This window comes from Ailuropoda melanoleuca, chromosome 7 (assembly GCF_002007445.2).
Source record: "Ailuropoda melanoleuca isolate Jingjing chromosome 7, ASM200744v2, whole genome shotgun sequence".
In the NCBI taxonomy this organism is placed as follows: Eukaryota; Metazoa; Chordata; class Mammalia; order Carnivora; family Ursidae; genus Ailuropoda; species Ailuropoda melanoleuca.
Window position 1 is genome coordinate 51,879,509 of NC_048224.1, and position 21,134 is coordinate 51,900,642.

The following is a 21,134-nucleotide window of genomic DNA, read 5'->3' on the forward strand; positions in this document are numbered from 1 at the left end:
GAAGAACGCGCCTTTGATTCTCGGTGAGCATTTGTTGTTTTCGGCTCGGACCGTTCCCTGCCCACCCTGCACGCTCACGCACGTAGCCGTTTATGAATCTGAGTTTGGCAGTCTCCCTGCTCTTGAATTTTGGAAAAGCGGATATTTTAGTAGGCTGGAAGAAGATGAAAAGCTAGAAGTGCCCATATGTTCCTTGTTTTTAAAAGTAGGGTCAGTGAGGTTTAGAGACTCTTTAAATATTTCAGTTTATAAGATTAGACTAGATCATCTGGAATGGAAGTGCAGTGCCCTGGGTCCCAGATTTCGCTTTTTTCTTCATTTCTTTTATATGGGAGGTAGGTGTTTTGGCATTGCAGGGTTCAAGTGTAATAAAACTTAAATGTAGTGAATAAATACCATGATTTGGAGTGTTGCTGCAGCTATGAAGTTAGTTTCCTTTCTTTCTTTCTTTCTTTTTTTTTTTTTTAAAGCAATCAGTGACTTGAAAAATAGCCGATTGGTACAAGGTTGGTGTAACTTAACTGAAAGCTCCGAAGCTTTACAGGAGTATAGTCTTTGGCATTTTTCTATGGAAGCGTTTTCTTCACCCAGTTAAATCTTCACGGGTTGAGATTAAGCATCCATCCTGAAATGTCTGTTTGAGTACTTGGAAATTGCACACAATTGTGCCTTTTGTTAAAACCACTCCAACCTTCGCCCTCATTTTCTCTTGGATTAGGATTGGTAAATACGGCGTGGTGCTGGCGTGTCTCAATCCCAAGGTATTTGCAGAAGCCAGGAATGTGAGCAACTGCCTAGCCCAACCCCAAGTTTCCAACGAGGGGCCTTTGGAGGTGACTGGATGCCACGCACATGGAGAGAGGCGGGTCTGGACCAGGTCTCGCCTCCAGTTACGGCACACCTAGCAGTTTATGCTTACTGCCATGACGTGGGACAGACAGCGTTTTACTGCCCTTGGTTGCCCCACATGAGGTCACCTGGGTGAGGGAGGGCTGTGGTCACCAGAATACCCAGACAGGAGGGACCTGGACCTTCACTGTTTCCTGAGGCCCCGCGCTTCTCCACCTAGAGTACTCGGGAGCTCTGTGCTCGCTGGCGTTTCTTGTCACGTTCATTCACTCTTCATACCTCTTCGATTCTAAATTTCAGGAGTAATTTGTCACTTTAGAGGAGGGAGTCATTAATAACCATTATTTAGAACTGTCGAGCCTTCCTCTCTGTGTGTGAGTGTCTGAGTTAAGCACCCAAAAAATTGGCCTTGTTGGTGGCAAACAGGGCCTCCGTTGACAGGTCCCAGGCTGCCCCACCCCCACTGGCCTTTCTCACGTTCTAGTTATTCCAAGTCTGTCTTTAATCACCGAGAGGGTGGCGGCCGAGTGGTTAAAGCACGTCCTCCTGGAACTCATTAGTATTATTACCAAAGACCGTGTTGTAAATTGTTGACTTTTTTTTTTAACTGCTTGGAAAAAATTTCTCCTTAACTATTTCATTTAATGTGCTTAAAAACAAAAAGAAAGATTTTTCTCATCAAACATTTGAAACAAAATAGTTCAGAAACCCTGACTTCAGATCTTACTGGGTGTGGGCTGAGGGGTTGTCCTAAAAGAAACTGAAATAGCGTCTCAACCACCCTCAGGCTGTGGGGTGGGGGCCCGGGAGAACCCCCAAACCTGCTGAAGGTGGTTAAAAAGAATTGGCATTCAATGTATGTTAATGCACATTGTTATTCTTTTAACATTAAAATTCCACTAAAGTAGTAATAATTACTGTTAATATCTTTCAGTGGAAACTTACAGTAAAGGAGCAATAGTAGAAACAGTATTTAAGGGAGAGCTGCCGGCGTGATAAGAATGCAAATAAGTGTTATTAGCCTAATGATTTTGCCGTCGCCATGGTTGTGCGGCAGCAGTGTTGTGAATATGTCATCCGGCACCCGTGAATTTGGAAAGTGTGTCAAAACACAACTTCAATTAGTTTGCTCTAATTATGGCTCTGGAGAGTTTGTAACTACATCACTCCTCATTAAAAGAGATTTTCTTATATGGATTAATGTAATATACAAAGGAAAGTTTCAAAGTTCCCGACGCCGTTGGCTCCCGCAACGAGCAGGCTCGGAACAGGGCTGATGGAGCCGGGGTCTCCTGCTGCCACCGGCCTGGCCTGGCCGAGGCAGGGGACAGAGCCAGGGGGCCGAGCCCGGGGCTGTAGCCAGAGGGGGCCTGCTGGCGCTGCAGGGAGGGGCTCATCCCTCCCTCCGGTAATCAGCCTCCTGCTAAAGTGGCCGTTGCAAATGGAATTTTGATGATTTACACAAGAGGGTAAATGAACCCATCTCAAGCCTTTAACAGAAAACTGCTAATCTGAAACTGTGGGAATGTCCCTCATCCGCAGCACCTGTGGAGTCTGGAAGCAGAAAGTGCTCGAGACCTACCATCGCCACGTGCAATGTGTGAAGCCAGCCTCTGGTCCTGTCCTAGGGGCCTCGGCGGAGATTTCATGCAAAAAACTTACTTTGGGTCCTGCAGAATCACATGGCCTCTGTGAAATGTCCAAAATCTTGTCATAGAGTGAAAGAGAGTACTTTCAGGAAATGTTATCTCTTGTCTAAACTGATAGGTGGTTACAAATGCCATTGTTGAGGGGCGCCTGGGTGGCTCAGTCCATTAAGTGTCCAACTCCTGGTTTTGGCTGAGGTCATGATCTCGGGGTCATGAGATGGAGCCCCCAGTCGGGCTCCGCTCTGGGCATGGAGTCTGCTTGAGATTCTTTCCCCCTCCTCGCCCTCCCTCTCCCCATCCCCCCCAATTCGCATGCACTCGGGTGCTCTCTCTCTCAAATAAATAAATAAAATCTTTAAAAAAAAATGCTATGGTTGAGCTGTTGCCATTTTGAAAGAAGAAAAATCCACATTTTCTTATGCTGTTACTGACTTCCCTCTCCAGTAGGGCTCTGCAGTGCCCACCTCTGCGAGGCTTCCCTGTACAGGGTCTGGACGGCTATACCAGGTCTCAAGTCCACTGTTCAAGGCTGTTTCCTTGAGCTTTGCTGCCCCTCACCAAGCCGCATTCTTCTGAGCAACTGGCCACAGCGTCCTTGTGATTCCCCAGTTTGAGGAGCTCAGTGGTACATTTTGAATCCAAGAGTTAAATTTTAGAATGCTTGTTGAGGGCACCTGGGCTTTGGGTGTAACTCCTCACCCCCCAATTTATATACACAATGCAGGATATCCAAAATACAGCTTTGAATATGTTTTTTTGACCTTTGATTGTTCTCTTTGTCCTTATTCCTGATGCATACAGGGAGGTATGTAACTTGGCTTTCTTTATACCACTCACAAGCAGTGTTCTCTTGAGTGTGTTTTTCACTACTCTGAGCCTCAGTTGCCTGTTCTGTAAAGTGGGGATAAGAACATCTCCCTTGCAGATTGTTCTAAGAAATAAACAGGGGACACATGAAAGTGCCACACTAGGCACACAGTGGGCACTCGTATGCGTGGCCTTCTGTCTTTGTCCAGGCTTCAGTTCAGAGTCCAGTCTCAGCCCAAGACCTCTCTGTTGCCGCCACTTGGCTCCTTTCTGCCCCAGCTGTAGCTTCAATCATGCGCCACCCCCCCAACTCCTGCAGGTTCTCACAGAGCCAGACTGTGGGCGCAGGGGCCCCACAGAGCTGGGCCGGAGATCGCTGTGCTCACAGGTGAGCAGCTGGTGAGGGGTTAAGATAGTAATTGTGTAAGTCTTCCAGGCTTTCTCCCAGTTCTGTGATAATTTGATGAAGAACTTCACCCTAATTAAATATTCAAATTAGGAATAAGTGTCAATATGGCTTCCCATTGCCTGGAATGATGATTAATTGTATTCAAAACTCTAGTGGCCCACTGTAATCTAAGCTGAACCGTTGTTCTTGATTATTTCTGCACCACACTTGCCATGTTTTTGTTTTAAGATTTAAACTAGTAATTGATTTGCCATATGCTGTCGGGCTGCACGTGCTTTAAAGCTGTGCGTTTAGGAGCTTGGGGAGTTTGGAATTTTGATTTCCTTAGTCTTCCAGTGGCAGTTTTCGTGTCCAGTGCTGAGTGATTTGGTTGGGAGGGGGTGGTGTCTGTGTTGCCCAGGAGGAAAAGTCATAATATAGTCAAGTTGGTAGGCTGAGGTTGTATTGATCATGGCAAATGAGTTGCTTGAATGGAAAATGAACAAGTCTGCATTTACATTTAGCTTGTGCTGTGCATTGTCTTGGCAAAGCAACATGTTTCTAGGGGAAAAAGCATCAACTCAAATCCTAGCTCAGCCAGTTTCTTTCGCTGTGTGTCCTTGGGCAAGTCCCCTAACCTCTCTGAACCTCCTTTCCCCGATCAGTAGAATAATACTTACCTTGCTGGGTTGGGCCGCTTAGAGTATGAATCATGAAGAATAGTTCGGGGGCTCAGTAAGTGGTAATGTCATGGTAATAGATGATTACAGGAACAGAGCCTTCAGTGTTGTCCCTTCCGCCCCCCACCCCCTGACATCTGACTTGGAAATGATCTCCCACTTCTCTGACCCCAGGAGCCTCCATTGCTGTCTCTTACTCTGTGACCTCTCCTAGTTCATTGTCGACTCTCACTATTTCACTGCTTGGGGCTTTTCTGCCCCCTTGCAGTCTTTTCTCTTGGCATATGGGACCACAGCTTCCATGACCCTGGACTAGGCACTTCCTAGGGTTTGGTGGGCGCCTGGTCAATGGCAGACACTCAACAGATGTTTGTTGTTTTCTTTTTGTTTTGTTTTGTTTTGTTTTTTGCCGTTGCTTTAAAATGGAAACATATAACCTTATTTGCATATCTTATATTTAGAGCTTTTTACTTTATGATCTAGGTGATTTATGTGTTTCAAATTTACTTGTAGATAAATTCCTAAAGAGGAAAGGTAGAAGTCTCATTTGGCTCTTTTTTTGTTTTTTCACTTAAAAAAAAAAAAAACCTTTATTCTCTTAGAGCAGTTTTAAGTTCACTATAAAATTGAAAGTACAGAGATTTTCCATCTATCCCCTGTCCTCATATATCCGTAGCCTCCCTGTTATCAACATGACTCAAGAGAGTTGTACTTTTTTTTTTTGTAACCAGGGGTGAAACTACATTGACGAATCACCCCAAGTCCATAATTTACCGCAGGGTTCCCTCTTGGTGTTATACGTTCTGTGGGTTTGGACAAATGTATGATGACATATGTCCATCACTATAAAATCATACTGAGTATTCTCACTGCCCTAAAAATCCTCTGTGTCCTGCCCGTTCACCTCTCCCCCAGACCCCGGCAACCCCTAGTCTTTTTACTATCTCCACAGTTTTGCCTTTTCCAGAATGTCCTAGAATTGGAATCCTACAGTATGGAGTCTTTTCAGATTGGCATCTTTCACTTAGTAATATGCATTTATCATTTGGGTTTTTAAGCGATCTCAGTGCCAAATCCTTCACTTGGCCTATAGTAGGAGCTCAGTTAAAAACTGGTGGACTGAGTCAGTCACAACACAGGATTATAGCAGCCTTGTGTGCCTGCTGACACCACAGTCTGTCTGCCCTGTGATGCCTGATGGCGCCAATTCTTGGGTCTGTTTGGAATTAAGTTTCAAATCTGGGCATAGAAAGTTTGAGATAGTAGATATCATTGTAAAGGAAATGGGTCTGTTTTAGGTTTTACAAAACCTCACTTGACTTCATTGGTGTCAATCACAAAACCAAACCAAATGTCTCATTGGACCATGAAAAATGGTAGTAAAGTTTGCACATGGTGATTTCTTTCTGAGGTTGGCTCCAAAATCAACGAGAAAAGAAAAAACCCCATACCGAAAATTATTTTAGGGCCTAGAGTCATTAAAATAACTAACTCTCAGTTTTAGTGACAAGAAAAACATGCAGCATTATCTCACATTATCTCCGGGTCTTCACAGATCTGAATCCTAACTCAGAACTCAGTTTGGAAGCGCAGGGGACCTAGAGCAGGAATCCCTCCTGTGAAGTCTTTGAGGACGATGCTGGTGCCGGTGAGGCTTTCCAGCTGAAAATGATTCATTTTAATTACCGTCCAGGACGATCCGATGCCTGAGCATATGGTCCTTAAGAAATAAGCTTGCCCAAACTGTCAGCGAGTGTGGGCAATGGTCAGGGACCTCATTCTGACACTGTTGACCAGCCTTGGAGAGAGGACGCTCTAGAAGGTGCTTATTAAAATGCCAGCAGGTGCAGCGAGGGTCCCCTTCCCTGTGACTCCCTCACCCTGCTTGTGCCAGGTGTTTTATAAGAGCCTTTTTCTTCATTAAATGGCATTCATTAAGCACGTCCTTACACCTGGCACAGAAGCTGTGTATCACAGATGACTTCTTCCCAATGGTGTTTTGCAGGAATAAAGTGAAATTTCATGTAGCGGTTTGCTGTGTTCTTTCCCCCACCTGACCACCTTCACTCAATTATCGTGGCTTTTGCATATTATATTCCTCTGCCGCTGCCACCCCCCCCCCAATTTCTGTTACTTTCTTTTGCATGTTACCTCTGGTCCTTGTCCACCAGCAGACAGGTTCTCTAGAAAACATGATGTTCCTTTAGCACCGAGTGCTGTGCTGTTTGCTTTCATATATGTTTGAAAGCTAGGCTGACACTCAGCAACTTCTCCTGTCTTCTGCCATCTTCTTCTTACTGATGAAAAGAAGATTTCTCATTGGAAAAAATTAATACATGAAAACATATGAAAGGGGAGGAGGAGGGGAAACTGCGCTCTCGCCTCAGACGTCCATGGTCCCCACTGTGATCCTGGGAGCTGGCATATCCTCCCAGGCCCCTTTTATTCTCCAGCGCGTCCGTATATGCGAAACCACAGACATACAGTGTTTGCTGTACTCAGATTTTGTTTCGTTTCATTTTGTTTTGACCGAATGGCTGAGTCTTGGAGATTTGGCTGTGGTGATATAAAAAAAAATGTTTGGCTCATTCCTTCTTGTTCTGTCCTAGTTTAGAATCCTATGAACATTTTCCCAGTTCACTGCTCTTACAAATGCTGCCTGAAAGGACCGGCTCCCGCCTCTCCTGCAGCTGAATTCCCTCTCCCAGCACCACATGGTCAACACCCTCCCCCGGTCCCACCCAGAAAACCTGTAAACATGGTTTTATGTCTGTACGGTATTCTGATTCAGACACTTTATAATGTCCTATAAATTATATCATGTTTATAACATTTTATAATGTTCCCGTTTTTGAGTCGAGCATCATGATTCCGAGCTGCATTTTGTGACTTTTTCCCCCCCATCAGGGTTCAAACCCAAGCTATATCCCCTCAGGCAAGCTACTGAGCCTTTCTGAGGCCATCTGTCAAATAGAGATGATCTCAGCGCCTGGTCGTGGGATCCACGGGATCCGGGTGGGGGTTGCGGGATGCTTGTGAAGGGTAAGCCCTGTGAAAGTGGCAGCTAATGTTGTTTGCTTGTTTTTATCTTAAATAAGTCCTTTTCCATGTCTCCGGTTATTTCCTCAGGCGACATTTCTAGAGGGAAAGCAAAAATGCCGGTCCTTTTGTCTGCTTCCTTCCCCGTTCTTAAGTCTTAATTTCAAATCCTCTGGAGCATGTTTGAGTGTATTTCTTTCAGAGAAAGGGACGTGAATGATCTTTTTTTTTTTTTTTTTTTTTTTTTTTTGTCAGTGTCTTCACATATAAAAGACAACTTGAAAGAATAAGTTTCTGAAAAGCCGCTCTCTCCCCCTTGTACTTCTGTGGCTCCGTTGTCTTCAGGCACATAGTATGATAGAGGAAAAGTCTGAAATCACCGTCAGTATCGGCAAGGATTCATCTAGGGCTGGGTCTGCGTTGCCACTCTGCAGTCCTGTCAGCCCGATTGGCTTCCTCCTTTAAGCCTTTTTTTTTTTTTTTAATGTTTTTTAGATCAGGAAATATTTTCGGCTTTACTACAGTATACTCAAGATATGATAAAGGGTACATATTTAAGTAGAATTTGATGAGCTTTGACGTATATACGCACACTTACTACACCAACACCAAAGTCAAGGTCATGCATATATCTGCCACCCCCCAAAACTTCCTTGTGCTCCATCGTAGTCCCCCCTCCCTCCGCAGGCCCACCACTGATCTGCGCTCTATCCCTATAGGTTAGTTCGTACTTCCTAGAATGTTCTGTAATGTAATAGAATAATGCCATGTGTACTTTTTACCTTGCGTGTTTTACTTGGCATTATTATCTGGAGATTTATCCACCTCAGGTGTATCAATAGTTTGTTTCCATTTTATTGTTGAGTAGTTTCCATTGTGTGGACGTTCTTCAAAACATTTATCAATCCCCTATTCCTGGACACTTGGCTTGTGTTTTATTATAAATAAAGCTGCTTAGTGTGTTTGCGTACAGATCTACGCACAGACCGATGCTTTCATTCCTCTTGGGTAAAAACCAAGAAGTGTAATGGCTGGCTCGTATGATACGATATGTTGAACTTTCTAAGAAATTGCTGTGGCCTGCGGTGGTTGTACCATTTTACATTCCCGCCAACAATGCTTAAGAGTTCCAGCTGCTCCTCAGCCTTGCCCACAGTTGGTACTTTGGGCCTACTTGATTTTTGCCATTCTAGAAGATACGTGTTAGCATCACACCGTGGCTTCAATGAGCACCTCCCTAATGACCAGTGACGTTGAACATCTTTTCATGTGCTTATTTACCATTCATACATTTTCTTTAGTGAAGTGTCTGTTCTGATCTTTTGGCCATTTTTTAAAATTGGACTGTTTGTCTTCTCTTAAGTTCTAAGAGTTCTGTATAAATGCTGGCTGTAAATTGGATATGTGTTTTACAGATAGCTTCTTCAGGTCTGGGTTATCTTTCATTATGTTAACAGATCTTTTAAAGAACAAGAGTTTTAAGTGTTGGTGAAGTCCAGTTGATTGATTTTTTTTTTTTTGTATAGTTTGTGCTTTCTGGTGTCTTATTTAAGAAATTTTTGCCAAACTTAACTGAGGTCACAAAGATTTTACCCTTGGTTTTTTTTTTTTTTTTAGAAGAGGCCATGCTATGCCTGTGAAGTCAAGATGCATTGAAAGAAAAAGTATGAAATCCTAGGACTTCCAGACTTAATGATTTACCCTTTCTCTTTCCTCTTTTCTAAAAATAGTTCTGTGAACCTCTTGGGTCATTTTCTATATGGCGTGAGGTAAGCGTCAAGGTTTATTTGCATGTGGCTATCCAGTTGTTCCAGTGCCATTTGTTGAAAAGATTACCCTTTCTCCATTGAATTGTCTTGGTACCTTTTGTTGAAAACTGATTGATCACATATGTGTGGGTCTATTTCTGGACTCTTCATTCTGTTGCATTGATCTATATGTCTGTCTTTATGACCTAATACCACACTATATTGATTATTGTACCTTTACACTAAGTCTTGAAATTGGGAGTCTGGAAATCAGGATTTATTTAGCCATGAGTCTCTTTATTGATTTTCTTGGAATGTTGGAAGCCCTATCGACTTCTATATTTAGTTGTTATTGTCGTTTTTTAATTAGACAAGCTTTAAACTTTTTTTTTCCGGTTGTTACTTCTCTTTTAATTGTTGTGATTTCTTTCTTTCTAACACCTAGAATATTCAGGTTGGTTCTCTGTGTTTATCATAATTTTCCTCCTCATCTCTGTGTTCATTCTTTACATTCTGAAATCTTGGGGGGCTTTTCCACAACATTACTGATTTAGTTTTTTTGGAATTTTATTTCTCTATTTCTAATGCAGATAACTTTCTCTATATCCTACAGTAAATTCTTTTTTAGAGCTAATGTTCTTATCTTGTTGTGTGACATTTTTTTATAGACCTGCATGAGGGTATATCTAGACCGGGTGTTGGCCAAAAGGCAGGATGTGTGAATTATCCCCTCCGTCTCACTTAGGTGCTCATTATTTGGTAGATAATCTCCTGATTCCTCATTACCTTTCTCTGCTCTCGTTAGTTTTTGCAGAGGCTCAGTGACAGGAGGCTGGCTGGAGCCGTCACTGGCCCAACAAATCATCCCGTCTTGGTTTTTCTAGAGCATGTATTACTTCACCCTCCTGATTGGATTTTTTTCCCCCAACTATTGATTCTTTGTACCAGTGAGAGTGAATAAACAAATGTCATTCCTCATTATTTGGGGGATATACTCTTTCTGTCTAAAGCAGCCTGCCCCTCGTGCCTGCTCTGTCCCCCAAACACAAGTCTATATTCTCTAAGGGTTCAGTCACTGCCATTCAGAAGAGGGACTCAAAGGCTTTCGGGGAACTGTGAGGTGGCTTTTGTGTGAGGAACATCACAATCCAGTTCGGACAGCCAGACGCCTGGCTCCTCTTTCCTGGCTGGCTGTCTAGGCACTGTCACCTTCCTGGCAGGCTGTGCCTGTTAAATCAAGATGCATTTAAGTAGAGAGTATCAAACCCTAGGCCTTCTGGACTTAATAATTTTGTCTCTTCCTTTCATCTTGTCTAGGATAGTTTTGTGAATCTCTTGGGTCATTTCATATTTTTATTCCTGTTCTGCTCTTTTTTTCCTTTATATGTATTGACAAACATTTGATAGCTCTGCCATTCGCCCTCGCAGGGTTCAGGCAAATGGGTAAAAGGAAAAGGAAAAGCAAAACCTTCAATTATCTTAGACTACTTTATTCTTGAACTAAATTTTTTTTTTAAAAGATTTTATTTGTTTATTTGACAGAGATAGAGACAGCCAGCGAGAGAGGGAACACAAGCAGGGGGAGTGGGAGAGGAAGAAGCAGGCTCATAGCAGAGGAGCCTGACGTGGGGCTCGATCCCATAACACCGGGATCACGCCCTGAGCCCAAGGCAGACGCTTAACCGCTGTGCCACCCAGGCGCCCCTGAACTAAATTTTTTTTAAAAGATTTTATTTATTTGAGAGAGAGAAAGAGAATGGGGGGGAGGGGCAGAGGGAGAAGCAGACTGAGCAGGGAGCCTGATGGAGGACTCAATCCCAGGACCCTGGGATCATGACCTGAGCTGAAGGCAGACACTTAACTGACTGAGCCACCCAGGCGTCCTCAAACTAAATTCTTGAAAATAGTTACTTGCCTGGCCCTAGCAAGTGAGTCTTTTCTTCTGTCTTTTTTTCCACTTGTGGAAGTTTATTAACATTTTTCCATGAGCACTTTTTTCTTTAATGAAGCATACCATCGAGACCAAGCCTTTGTTCTTGTTCTTACTACTCTTCTTAGCCCAACCCCACCACTTCAGACCTCAGGCTTTTGTGGAGTTAGGTTCAACATGTTGCCCTACAATAATGGTTTTCAAACTTTTTGGTCTAGGACTTTTATATCTTTAAAAACTGAGGATTCCAAAGAGCTTTTGTTTACATGGCTTGTGTTTATAATTACCTTATTAGAAATTGAGAAAAATGGGGGCACCTGGGTGGCTCAGTTGTTAAGCATCTGCCTTCGGCTCAGGGTGTGATCCCAGGGTCCTGGGATCGAGCCCCGCATCAGGCTCCCTGCTCTGCTGGGAGCCTGCTTCTTCCTCTCCCACTCCCCCTGCTTGTGTTCCCTCTCTCACTGGCTGTCTCTCTGTCAAATAAATAAAATCTTTTTTAAAAAAAGAAAGAAAGGGGCACCTGGGTGGCACAGCGGTTAAGCGTCTGCCTTCGGCTCAGGGCGTGATCCCGGCGTTGTGGGATCGAGCCCCACATCAGGCTCCTGCGCTGTGAGCCTGCTTCTTCCTCTCCCACTCCCCCTGCTTGTGTTCCCTCTCTCACTGGCTATCTCTATCTCTGTCGAATAAATAAATAAAATCTTTAAAAAAAAAAAATAAATAAATAAAAATAAAAAAAGAAAGAAAGAAAGAAAAAGAAGAAAGAAAGAAAGAAGGAAAGAAATTGAGAATAATGTGGAGCATACAGTATGCAAAGAGACCTCAGAGCAATGAGCCCATAAGTCATGCAACTTTGGAAAAATTCTTTCTGGGGCGCCTGGGTGGCTCAGTCAGTTAAGGGTCTGACTCTTGGTTTCGGCTCGGGTCATGATCTCAGGGTTGAGGGATCAAGCCTGGCATTGGGCTCCCCATTCAACAGGGAATCTGATTGAGAGTCTCTCCCTCTGCCCCTCCCCCTGATCATGCTTGCTTTCTCTCTCTCTCTCTCTAAAATAATTAAATAAATCTTTTTAAAAAGTTCTATCTGCTTGTAAGAGGAGAGCGAAAAACATGAGTGATATCTTAGGTTTTATTATGAAAACAGTTGTGACCTAATGGACTCCCTGAAAGTGTCTTAGGAACCCCCCGAGGTCCCTGGAGCACACACTGAAACTGGTGCCCCTGAAGGTGGTTTTAAAACAACTGTCAGCCCCTGCAAAGCAGAACGGGAGCTGTAGTTTCACACCACAAAACTTCCTTTGCAAATGTGCGTGCACGTGTGTTCACACGTTTGTGTGTAGAGGTGAGAGATAAGGGGCGCCTGGGTGGCTCAGTTGGTTAAGCGTCTGCCTCAGGCCTGGGTCATGATCTCAGGGTCCTGGGATCGAGCCCCGAGTCCAACTCTCTGTTCAGCGGGGAGTCTGCTTCTCCTTCCCTCTGCCTGCTGCTCCGCCCGCTTGTGCGCTCTCTCTCTTCCCCGACAAATAAATAAAATCTTTCTTCAAAAAAAAAAAAGAGAGGTGAGAGAGAAAAGCGACGTCTGTCTCTAACCATGAGTCTGCCCCCGCCTTCCCAGCTGTTCCCTCCCTGCTGGCCTCTGACAGTCTGGGAGGACAGCAGCATCACCGCTGCCTGGGCAGAGTCCTCTTCATTGTATGTGGCCACTGGGTCCAGAAGATTAATGGTAACATTTTAAAAATTCACACAGACCTGGAATCAGCACTAGAAAATATAGATTTAAATTAACAAGGAAAAAGCAGAATCCCATCAAAGGAAATAAATCGTGCTGGCAACTATTGTCACCTAATAAAATGTATTCTATAACTGAAGGGCTTTTATATGGAGCTGTCTGCAGCTTAGTGGCCATGTTAATTGAATAAGGTGCCTAAAACTGACTTGGGGGAAAAAAATGAAATTTCCCTCAGCATCTGTTTAGCCAGAGCCGTTGTCAGCAGCCTGTGTGATGCTGACCCGTTTGTTACACAACAGCCAGTCCCTCCCGCAGAGAGTGGTGGTCACTTCACAGGGCACGCCTGTGTCCTCTGGGCTGTCCCCTGTGGGGGGAGTGGAAAGCAGAGCTTGGCACTGGCCCCCTAAAATTTAGGGGCTCGTCTCGTTTTGGAATTCTCCAGGGACCAGACAGATTTTTGGAATAATAAGCCATCATTTGAGTCAAGTGGCAGAAATTGTTGGCCTCGGATGGTCAGTTTGTTCCAATGGTCCGAGGCCTGCTGGGGATGGTACGAGAACATCTTCATCTCTAGGTGCCTCCCTAGGTAGAGACGGTCTCCTGAGTCCTTACGTCTACCTCTTGGCCTGCTAGTGATCTTTATGAACGCTCTTAAAATCTCAAACACATGGCTTTGCTCACAGAGTAATCAACAATTTTGGGGCCCATTGAAATGACCTCGCCAAACTTCCTGTCCACGGGACTCTAGCAGCCGTCACGCTCTTAAGCGGCTCAGTCTGGCTAGAAGCCATGGAGTGCCTACTTGTTCTTAGAACTGCTCTGGACTGGGTGCTTCAGAAGAGCTGAGCATCTAGGGTCCACGGTCTGCCAAAGTGCCTGGCTTCTTTCTTCTTTCCTCTGCCAGAAACACCCAGCATCATGAATGGCATGTTCCTTTAATCTCTTCAGACAATAAGGCTGTGGGAAAGGAGCCAATGTGTTGAGTTCACCAATCACAACTTCAAATGTGAAAATGAGGATTTTATATCTCTTCTCACTAGCTGCTACAGTAACAGGCATGGGCTCTGGCTGTTAGTCTTCTGAAGTATTTTAAAGGACTGTAAAATATTTTGTCAGACAGTTGTACCATAATTTTTTAACCAGTCCCCTATTGTTTGAGATCTGATTCCAGTTTTTGGCATTAATAGCAATGTCATGATGAATGTACTTACTGTTTATGTATTTACTGTTCAGAAATAGCTGCATTTTCCAGTTAACCAACTCTGTCCTCAGGATGAGAAAGAGACAGGTGGGAAGTTTTCATGTAAGTTTCCCCAAATTATCTCAAGGTACAAGTCAGAATTGGATTCACGCATTCGTTCAGGTATTAGGTAATCTTACAGGGCTCTCATATTTTAAGTGCCCATCGTGTGCAGGGCACTGTTCTAGGCACTGGGAATATGGTGGAAAGTGTAATGGAGATCATGTTCTGGTGACCTGTGAACAAATCAGACAGTCCTGTCGAGTGGGAGGGGTCTGCAGAGAGGAAAGTGGGGTGTTGTAAGAGCGACTGGAGGCAAGGTGCCCCAGCGGGGTGGCCTGCCTGGGGGGAGGAGCCAGCTTCTGGAGAACTGGAAGAAGAGTGTTGAAGGCAGAAGGAAGAGCAAGTACAAAGGCCCTCAGGCAGGAATGAGAGTGTGGGGACCTGGTAAGGTTGGAGGATGTGAGTGCAGGGACCGTGAACAAGACAAGCTCAGAGAGGAAGGATGGGCTGGAGCTGGCAGGACCTCCAACCACGGGGCAGTTGGATTTCATTCTGATGCAGAGGGAGGGCACCAGTGCGTTCTGTCATGGTCCTGGACTGAGGCCCGTGTAAGTAGGACGCTAAAATAATGGCAAGAGTGGGAAGGATCAGAGTAGGAGCTGTATGTGAAATTATAACAGACCTCCTACTTCCGCATGCCCACCACACTCCCGGTTCTGTGCTGTCTGCTCGGCCTGGTTGTGAGATGTGCACGAGGAGGCCACCCGCCGTCCCTGAAGGGCGCCCAGCTCCTGGGGGTGGTGCTGGGACTTGAACCTACATATGACAGGCTGACTCTAGGGTCGGTGCTCTGCCTCGCTGGGTATGTGGTTGGGCTGTAGGTTGTCCCATTCTGTTGCTCTTCCCTTTATGACGTGATGTCAGAGGGACCGTGGCCCGCCTGCCAGGGTCATCAAGCTGGTAAGTGGCCAAGGTGTGAGTCCTCAGTATCATTGCTTTCAAAAGGGTCTCAGGATGGACTGTGCAGTCCTCACTCTGAGTACCTGGTTGTCAAGGTGATACAACAGGGCAACTTTGGGATAATAGTAATAACCCCCGGAGGACACATGGACGAACCTTTTCGCTAATTCCCAGCTTTCTGTTGGTCAGCTTTACTTCCGAAGGCCCCCCGTTCCCTGTTCTATTGAATGGAGTTAACTGTTCCTATCAGAAAAGGCTGCCAAGAGGATGCGGCGAGGGGTGTACATGAAGGAACCCAGCCCAGTGCCTGCCCCAGCTCCCCCCACCTCGCACCCAGCCAGGGATCTACAATCTCCTTTCACTGAGACTGTGCTGATCGCAGAGTCTCCCTGGTTCCTGTCGTCTGTCACTTCCAGGCTAATCTGATGTTGCAGCACCCCTGGGCCACTTTTCCTTCAACAGGTGACTTTCTCTTCCTCTTTAACCACTGGTTCTCTGTCCCCTCGGCCCGAACTGTCCATTCTCATTACAGGAGGCTTTGCTGTGCCTTTTCACCCTCCCGTCCCCACATCCCCTCCTTCTGTGTCCCAACAACAGAAGTGAAAAGCAGCTATTTGCAGCGGCGGGAACTCTTCTCCCAAAAGCTGTCCCTGGTTGGGGGCCTCTCTCCTCTCTCGCTGCATCATACGCTCTTGCAGCAGTCACTAGAGCTGGAGTTCGGGGTGACTTCATCTCAGCTCACCACATTCCTGGTGAGCAATTACTTTGTCAAAGATGCAGTCGGGTTTGCCACTCGAATGCTCTGTTAATTTCACATGCACTCTGTCAACCACACATTGTCTGTAGGAGGAGATCAGAAACTTTCTTTTTCTCTCTCCCACCCCCTCCCACCACTGCCCATAAATTCCCGATCGCCACCACTGATTCTTTCTTACATCATACCCGTTTTCTTCTGGGGCAGGGAGGAGTGAGATGCCTGGTACGATACAGAGATGGCTCGAGTCTGACTGGCAAACACACACATGGGCAGAAATGGAGTCATAGACACTATGGCAGTTTAGAGCAAAAAGGTCCAGAGGTTTTAATGGAGTAGGTTCAGTATTTGATTTGGTCAACACATGTTCAACTATTGTCTACTCTAGGTCAAAAATCGTCCTAGAAAATGGGGTACAGCATTGATGAGCTTTGGCCCTGCTCTTAAGGAGGTCACAGTCATGTTAGGAAGATAGGCTTATATCAAATGCTTCAAGTGTTTTGTGCAGGTTGGAGAGAGAGAGGGGACATGCAGGCATCCAGTGAGCCCAGAACAAGCCCAGGGAAGATTCTACCAAAGAAGGCATACTTAGCTGGGGTCTTGAGGGATGAATAGGAGTTTGGAGAGTAGGAAAGGAAGAAATGGAGATTCTGGGAAGGGAGCAGCCTGGATAAAGAGTCAGGCTAAAGCTTGGACAACACACGGCATATTCAGAGATTTACAGGACTTTCCCTCTTCTGGGTAGAGGGAGAAGGAAACAGTGACAAGAGACAGAATCGGGAAAGGCGGGCTGGTGTGTGAGTCTGGCTGAAGTCAGGGGAGGGCTGGGGATGAGACTGCCTAGGGAAGCCATGTGGAATGAGGAGAGAGGTCAATCAGAACCCTTACAGCAATTTCTAAAAAGTTGGAGGAGGAGCCAGAAGGGACCATGTGGAAGGAGGAGTGGCTGGCTGAGGGAGGAAGGGTTGCAGAGCGCATCAGCCAGGCACAATCGACATCCCAGAGAAGCAGGAAAAGTTGAGACCAGGGAGTCCACGTCGGGCAGGGCAGCTAAGGAGCCGGGCGCCTGATTTCTCTGGTATATCGTTTGTTTTTAAGTCCTATATACCATAGAGTTTCTCCCAGACTGTTCAGAGGGTCACAGCAGGACACTTGGGCAGGAACTGTGAAGGGTCTGCACACAGTACGTGCTCAATAATTGCCGTTTCATGAGAATCCCCACTGTAATTTGCTGCTCCATTCCCGTCTACCACAGCATCTCCGTTTTACCTCCTCACTTTCCCACAGGCAGGCAATCTTTTAAAATTGCAAATTGGATCTTTTCACATCTCTGCTTAAAAATCCTTCTGGATCAAGTCAGAGCTCATGCAGGGCCCCACTGTGCTGTGGCCTCGCAGCCCTCTTCTGCCTGGTCCCACACCCTCTCCTGGCCTTCAGGCTCTAGCCACTCCAGCCTCCTGCCAGGTCCTCCCTCGTCCAGACTTCCTGCCATGTAGGAGTCTCGCTGCAGAGCCTGGAGGCCTGCTCTCAGTCTTCCCGGCTGGACGGTCCTCAGTTCCACAGCACTTCCTGCTTTCTGTGCATGATCCCATCTGTAAGCAGGTGTTCCTGTGACTTTGTGGGCATTTTCATGCCCCCCCCCCACTGCAGGGTGAGCGCTGTGCACACAGGGGCCCTGCCTGTCCTGCCACTCCGAGGCCCCATCTGCATTTTCTCCTGCCGGACTCTTGGCCCCTCTTTAACCACTGAACGGCTGGGCTGACCCTGTTTTCTCTTCTGGCTTCTGGTTGGCGTCTTTGCCACCATCCAGGTCTGCCTGTCTTCCAAAGTTCCGCTAGCACCCACCTCCTCCACGACCCTTCCCGAATGCCTCCAGCCCCTGGAGGAGCCACCGCACTGCACAGATGTGTGATGCCCTTAGTTTGGTTGGATGCACCTTTTGAAAGTGCTTAGAAGGCTTAGAAATCTCAAGGTATGGCAGCCCTGCCTCGTCGTTCTTCCCTGGCTTCTGGAAATGCCCTCACTGTGGTACGGTGAGTGCAGGAACAGCACCCACCTCAGCCAGCTTCGTGGACGTGCAGCTGGCACCGTCCCACCAGGCCCCAGGTCAGAAGGCCACATGTCTGACATACGGCTGTGCTGTCACCGTCTTGAGATTCTGACTGTTTGAACCAGGGCCTCACATTCTCCATTTGCGCTGGGCCCTGCACTTGCCTTGTAGGGGTAGCGTGAGGAGCCAGAAGAGACTGCGTGAGCTCTGCACCCCCCGAGGCCTGGCACATTGGCGGGCATCCTCTATGGGGTCACCTGTCATCATTTTAGCTCTGCTCAACCACAACCACAGTCAATAATTCATTCTTCTGTTTGCTCAGCTTCATTGACTAAGTGCTGTGGTCAGAGGCGTTGATCAGCTGTGTAAAACCCTCCACCTGCTCCCCATCCTCTCAGGGTCCCCAACCTGGCCAGCCTTCAGAGTCCTTGCTGAGCTTGTTAGAAATAGATTTCTGGCCGCACCCCAGGCCCACTGAAGCGGACTCCCCAGGGTCACGGCTTTGACTCTGTATTGTTAGCAAGTGCCCAGGCAGCTCTAATGCCTTCGTGTGTGTGTGCTGTGATGGGCGGAACAGAGTTAGGAACCCTCATCCTCGCGGATGAAGTCTTGCAGCATGGTAGTGGTGGGTGTCCTGTCCAACCTGCCCCCAGCCTGCCTTCCCAGGCTCGCTTCCCCACGTACCCTGACCCTGCGCCAGAGTGTTGGCTTTCCCTGACCATCCAGTGAGTCCCTTTTACTCCATCAGTACCCACGTCCTCCTCTGAGAAGGTATCACTAGAACCCCGGCCCCTTTATCGGAACTCTTATGCTCACTCAGCACCCCAGTGCCTGTCCCGTTGCATCTGGTGGTTTATTTCTGCACCTCGATCCCCTGTAGCCTGGCAGCTCCTTCAGGGAGCTCACCCCTGCATCCCTCGTTAGCATCGGTAATGAGCAGACACTCACATTCACCCCACACATGTCAGAGTCTCCCCATGCTTAGGTCTGCTGGTCCCCATTCCCCCAGCCCTGAGTCCAGCCAATGCTGGGCAACCCCCCCCCCCCGCCACCGCTGCCTGGTTGAGCCAGGCTGTTCCGTGACACAGGTGTTTGTCTCAGTGCTCACCCTGCAGCCCAGCAAACCAAATGCCTTTACAGCCTTTGGTGCTCATCATGTCGCCGAGAGACTCTGCGGAAACAGGTCTTGCCTAGAGAACCTTCCCTCCCAGGAGCCTGTATGTACAGGAGTCATTCCTAGAGGTCATGCATTTGTTGTATGAAAAAGGCAAAAACGTACAATGCAGAACTTTGTCATAAATGCTCCCTTCCTCAGTCTTTTCCCATTTGGAAATGACTGAGTGCGGCTGAAACTGAGGCTACTGAGCTATTTCGAGCCAATCCCCAGTCCTCCCAGTAAGAGGCTTTATTGTTGTTTTATCCCCCAGACCTGTTGGGTTTGAAATATATTTCCTATCATTTTGATCTTTTTTGCATTTGCTAAACGCAGCTGATGACCACACCAAATGGATTATTTACTTTGATTGAATACTCACTTAGGCTCTGTGGGCACTGTGAGCTTTAATGGCCAACACCTGTGCCATAAAAAGGACCACGTTGGATCGATCGAAGGTGATTTCCTGAGCACCTACTGTGTGCTCCTGCCAGAGGGCGAACATGCAGACATAGCAATCCAGAAGAGCATGCCATTCTGATTCTCAGTGGTGGTTCGTTTTCCTGGACTCACATGGTGGTAGTAACACTCACATCTTCCTTCACAACGTGCTTCTTGCGCAGTTCTCCATGGCCCGGCGGGACAGGAACAAAAGCCACTGGATGGATGATGGAAGCAAGATGGCGGAACACACCAAGGCTCCTGTTCAGGGCCTGAGTGTTCTGCTCCTGTTGGCGTATTCTGCCCAGTGGGCAGAGATCGAGACTAACTTGCCAGCCTCCTCGAGGCACCTCGCACATGCCATAAGGCTTGGGAAACCCTTGCCTCCACCTGGGTGTTCTTCTTGGACTTGAAAAAGGTGGTTGCTGATGTCTGGAAGCTTCTGAATTCCGTGGGGGGATTCGAGCTGTTGCGGGGGGGGGGGCTGCTCACCAGGGCACCCCCTCCCCCTGCTCCGTGCTGCTATGGGCTGTTGGTGGCACGGGTGCTTGCTTAGCCTTGGGAAGTGCTCTGTGCGCCCTGTAACCTCCTTTCTCCTCCGTCTCTTTCTCAGGCACATCTCACTAACGCTCCCTGCTACCTTCCGAGGCAGGGGCAGCACTCGGGCTGACTACGAGTACCAGCACTCCAATCTGTACGCCGTGTCAGGTACGTGGGGCCTCTGCTCGTGGCCAGCTCCCGCGTCTGTGTCCCGGGCACCACCTCCCTCTGCGTGTCTCCTGGCTTTGAACGGCATCTGTCTTACCTCTCTTTTTCCGCCTGCGAGCGGCCTGTCCCCTGCAGAGATCAGCCCTTTCCTTCCTCTGTGTCACCTCAGCACTTAGAGAAGGGCCAGATACTCGGCGCATTTTGAAACTAATGATGAAAAACAGTGTGTGGATTTCACGCGCTTGAAGGGAGGTTTCCAGAGAATAGTCACCGCATCGTTCACCTTCCAGAGCCACGGCGGGTTTCCCGTGGGGTCTCGGGAGCAGCCCAGAGCTGAGGCCCAGTCTGCACACCAGCCTGTGTCCAGGTCTGTCCTCACCTCTCAGTTCCCAAAGCCAGGTTTGTGGCCAGAAGGGACGCAGGCGGTCTCCCCTCCCGCCCCCATCATGAGGGTCTGTGATTTCTGAACTCGGCCTTGAAATGGGTAGTGGTACCTTGGCAGGAACCTCAGCAGTGCGAGTTTGCCTTTCCGCCTTCACCCAGGGAGGGGAGCGCTTACAGACCTGATTACAGAGCGGACATTCATTAGGTGCCTGGCAGCACAGGTGACCGGGTAGGAGCCGAGGAAACCCACAAGCTCACCTCCGATTATCCTCGGCCTCCATCAGGGGCGTTTGTATCTAAGGGGGAAGTGGCAAATCGGTGCCACTTACCAGCGCATGCCCTTAATGCTGAGTGACGTTTTGAACACGGGAACATGGCACTCATTCATGTACCATAATGAATCCGTTATTTAAAAGGTAATCTTTTTTCTAAAAATTGCAACTTGGGGTTACTAAATAGATGAAATAGAACAATGGTATAATTCATGTCAGTATCAGTTTCTCTTGTTATGATCATTCCCTAATAGGTTTGGAAGTATAAGCAAAACCAGTTGTTCCAATTTCTGGGTGGGGGAAAGGGGAGACCCGGGATGTCCTTAAAGCCCCGGTCCGGCTCCCGCAGAGGC

General features: G+C 47.2%; 1 protein-coding gene across 1 annotated transcript in view; it reads left to right on the forward strand.

Annotated features, from left to right (window-relative positions):
* Nucleotides 1-21,134, forward strand: part of MVB12B (multivesicular body subunit 12B) — a 174,148-nt gene that overhangs the window by 93,307 nt on the left and 59,707 nt on the right. Inside the window, exon 8 of the mRNA XM_034663731.1 lies at nucleotides 20,031-20,125. Within this exon, the coding sequence (XP_034519622.1) occupies nucleotides 20,031-20,125 (95 nt within the window). The remainder of the gene's footprint in view (nucleotides 1-20,030; nucleotides 20,126-21,134) is intronic.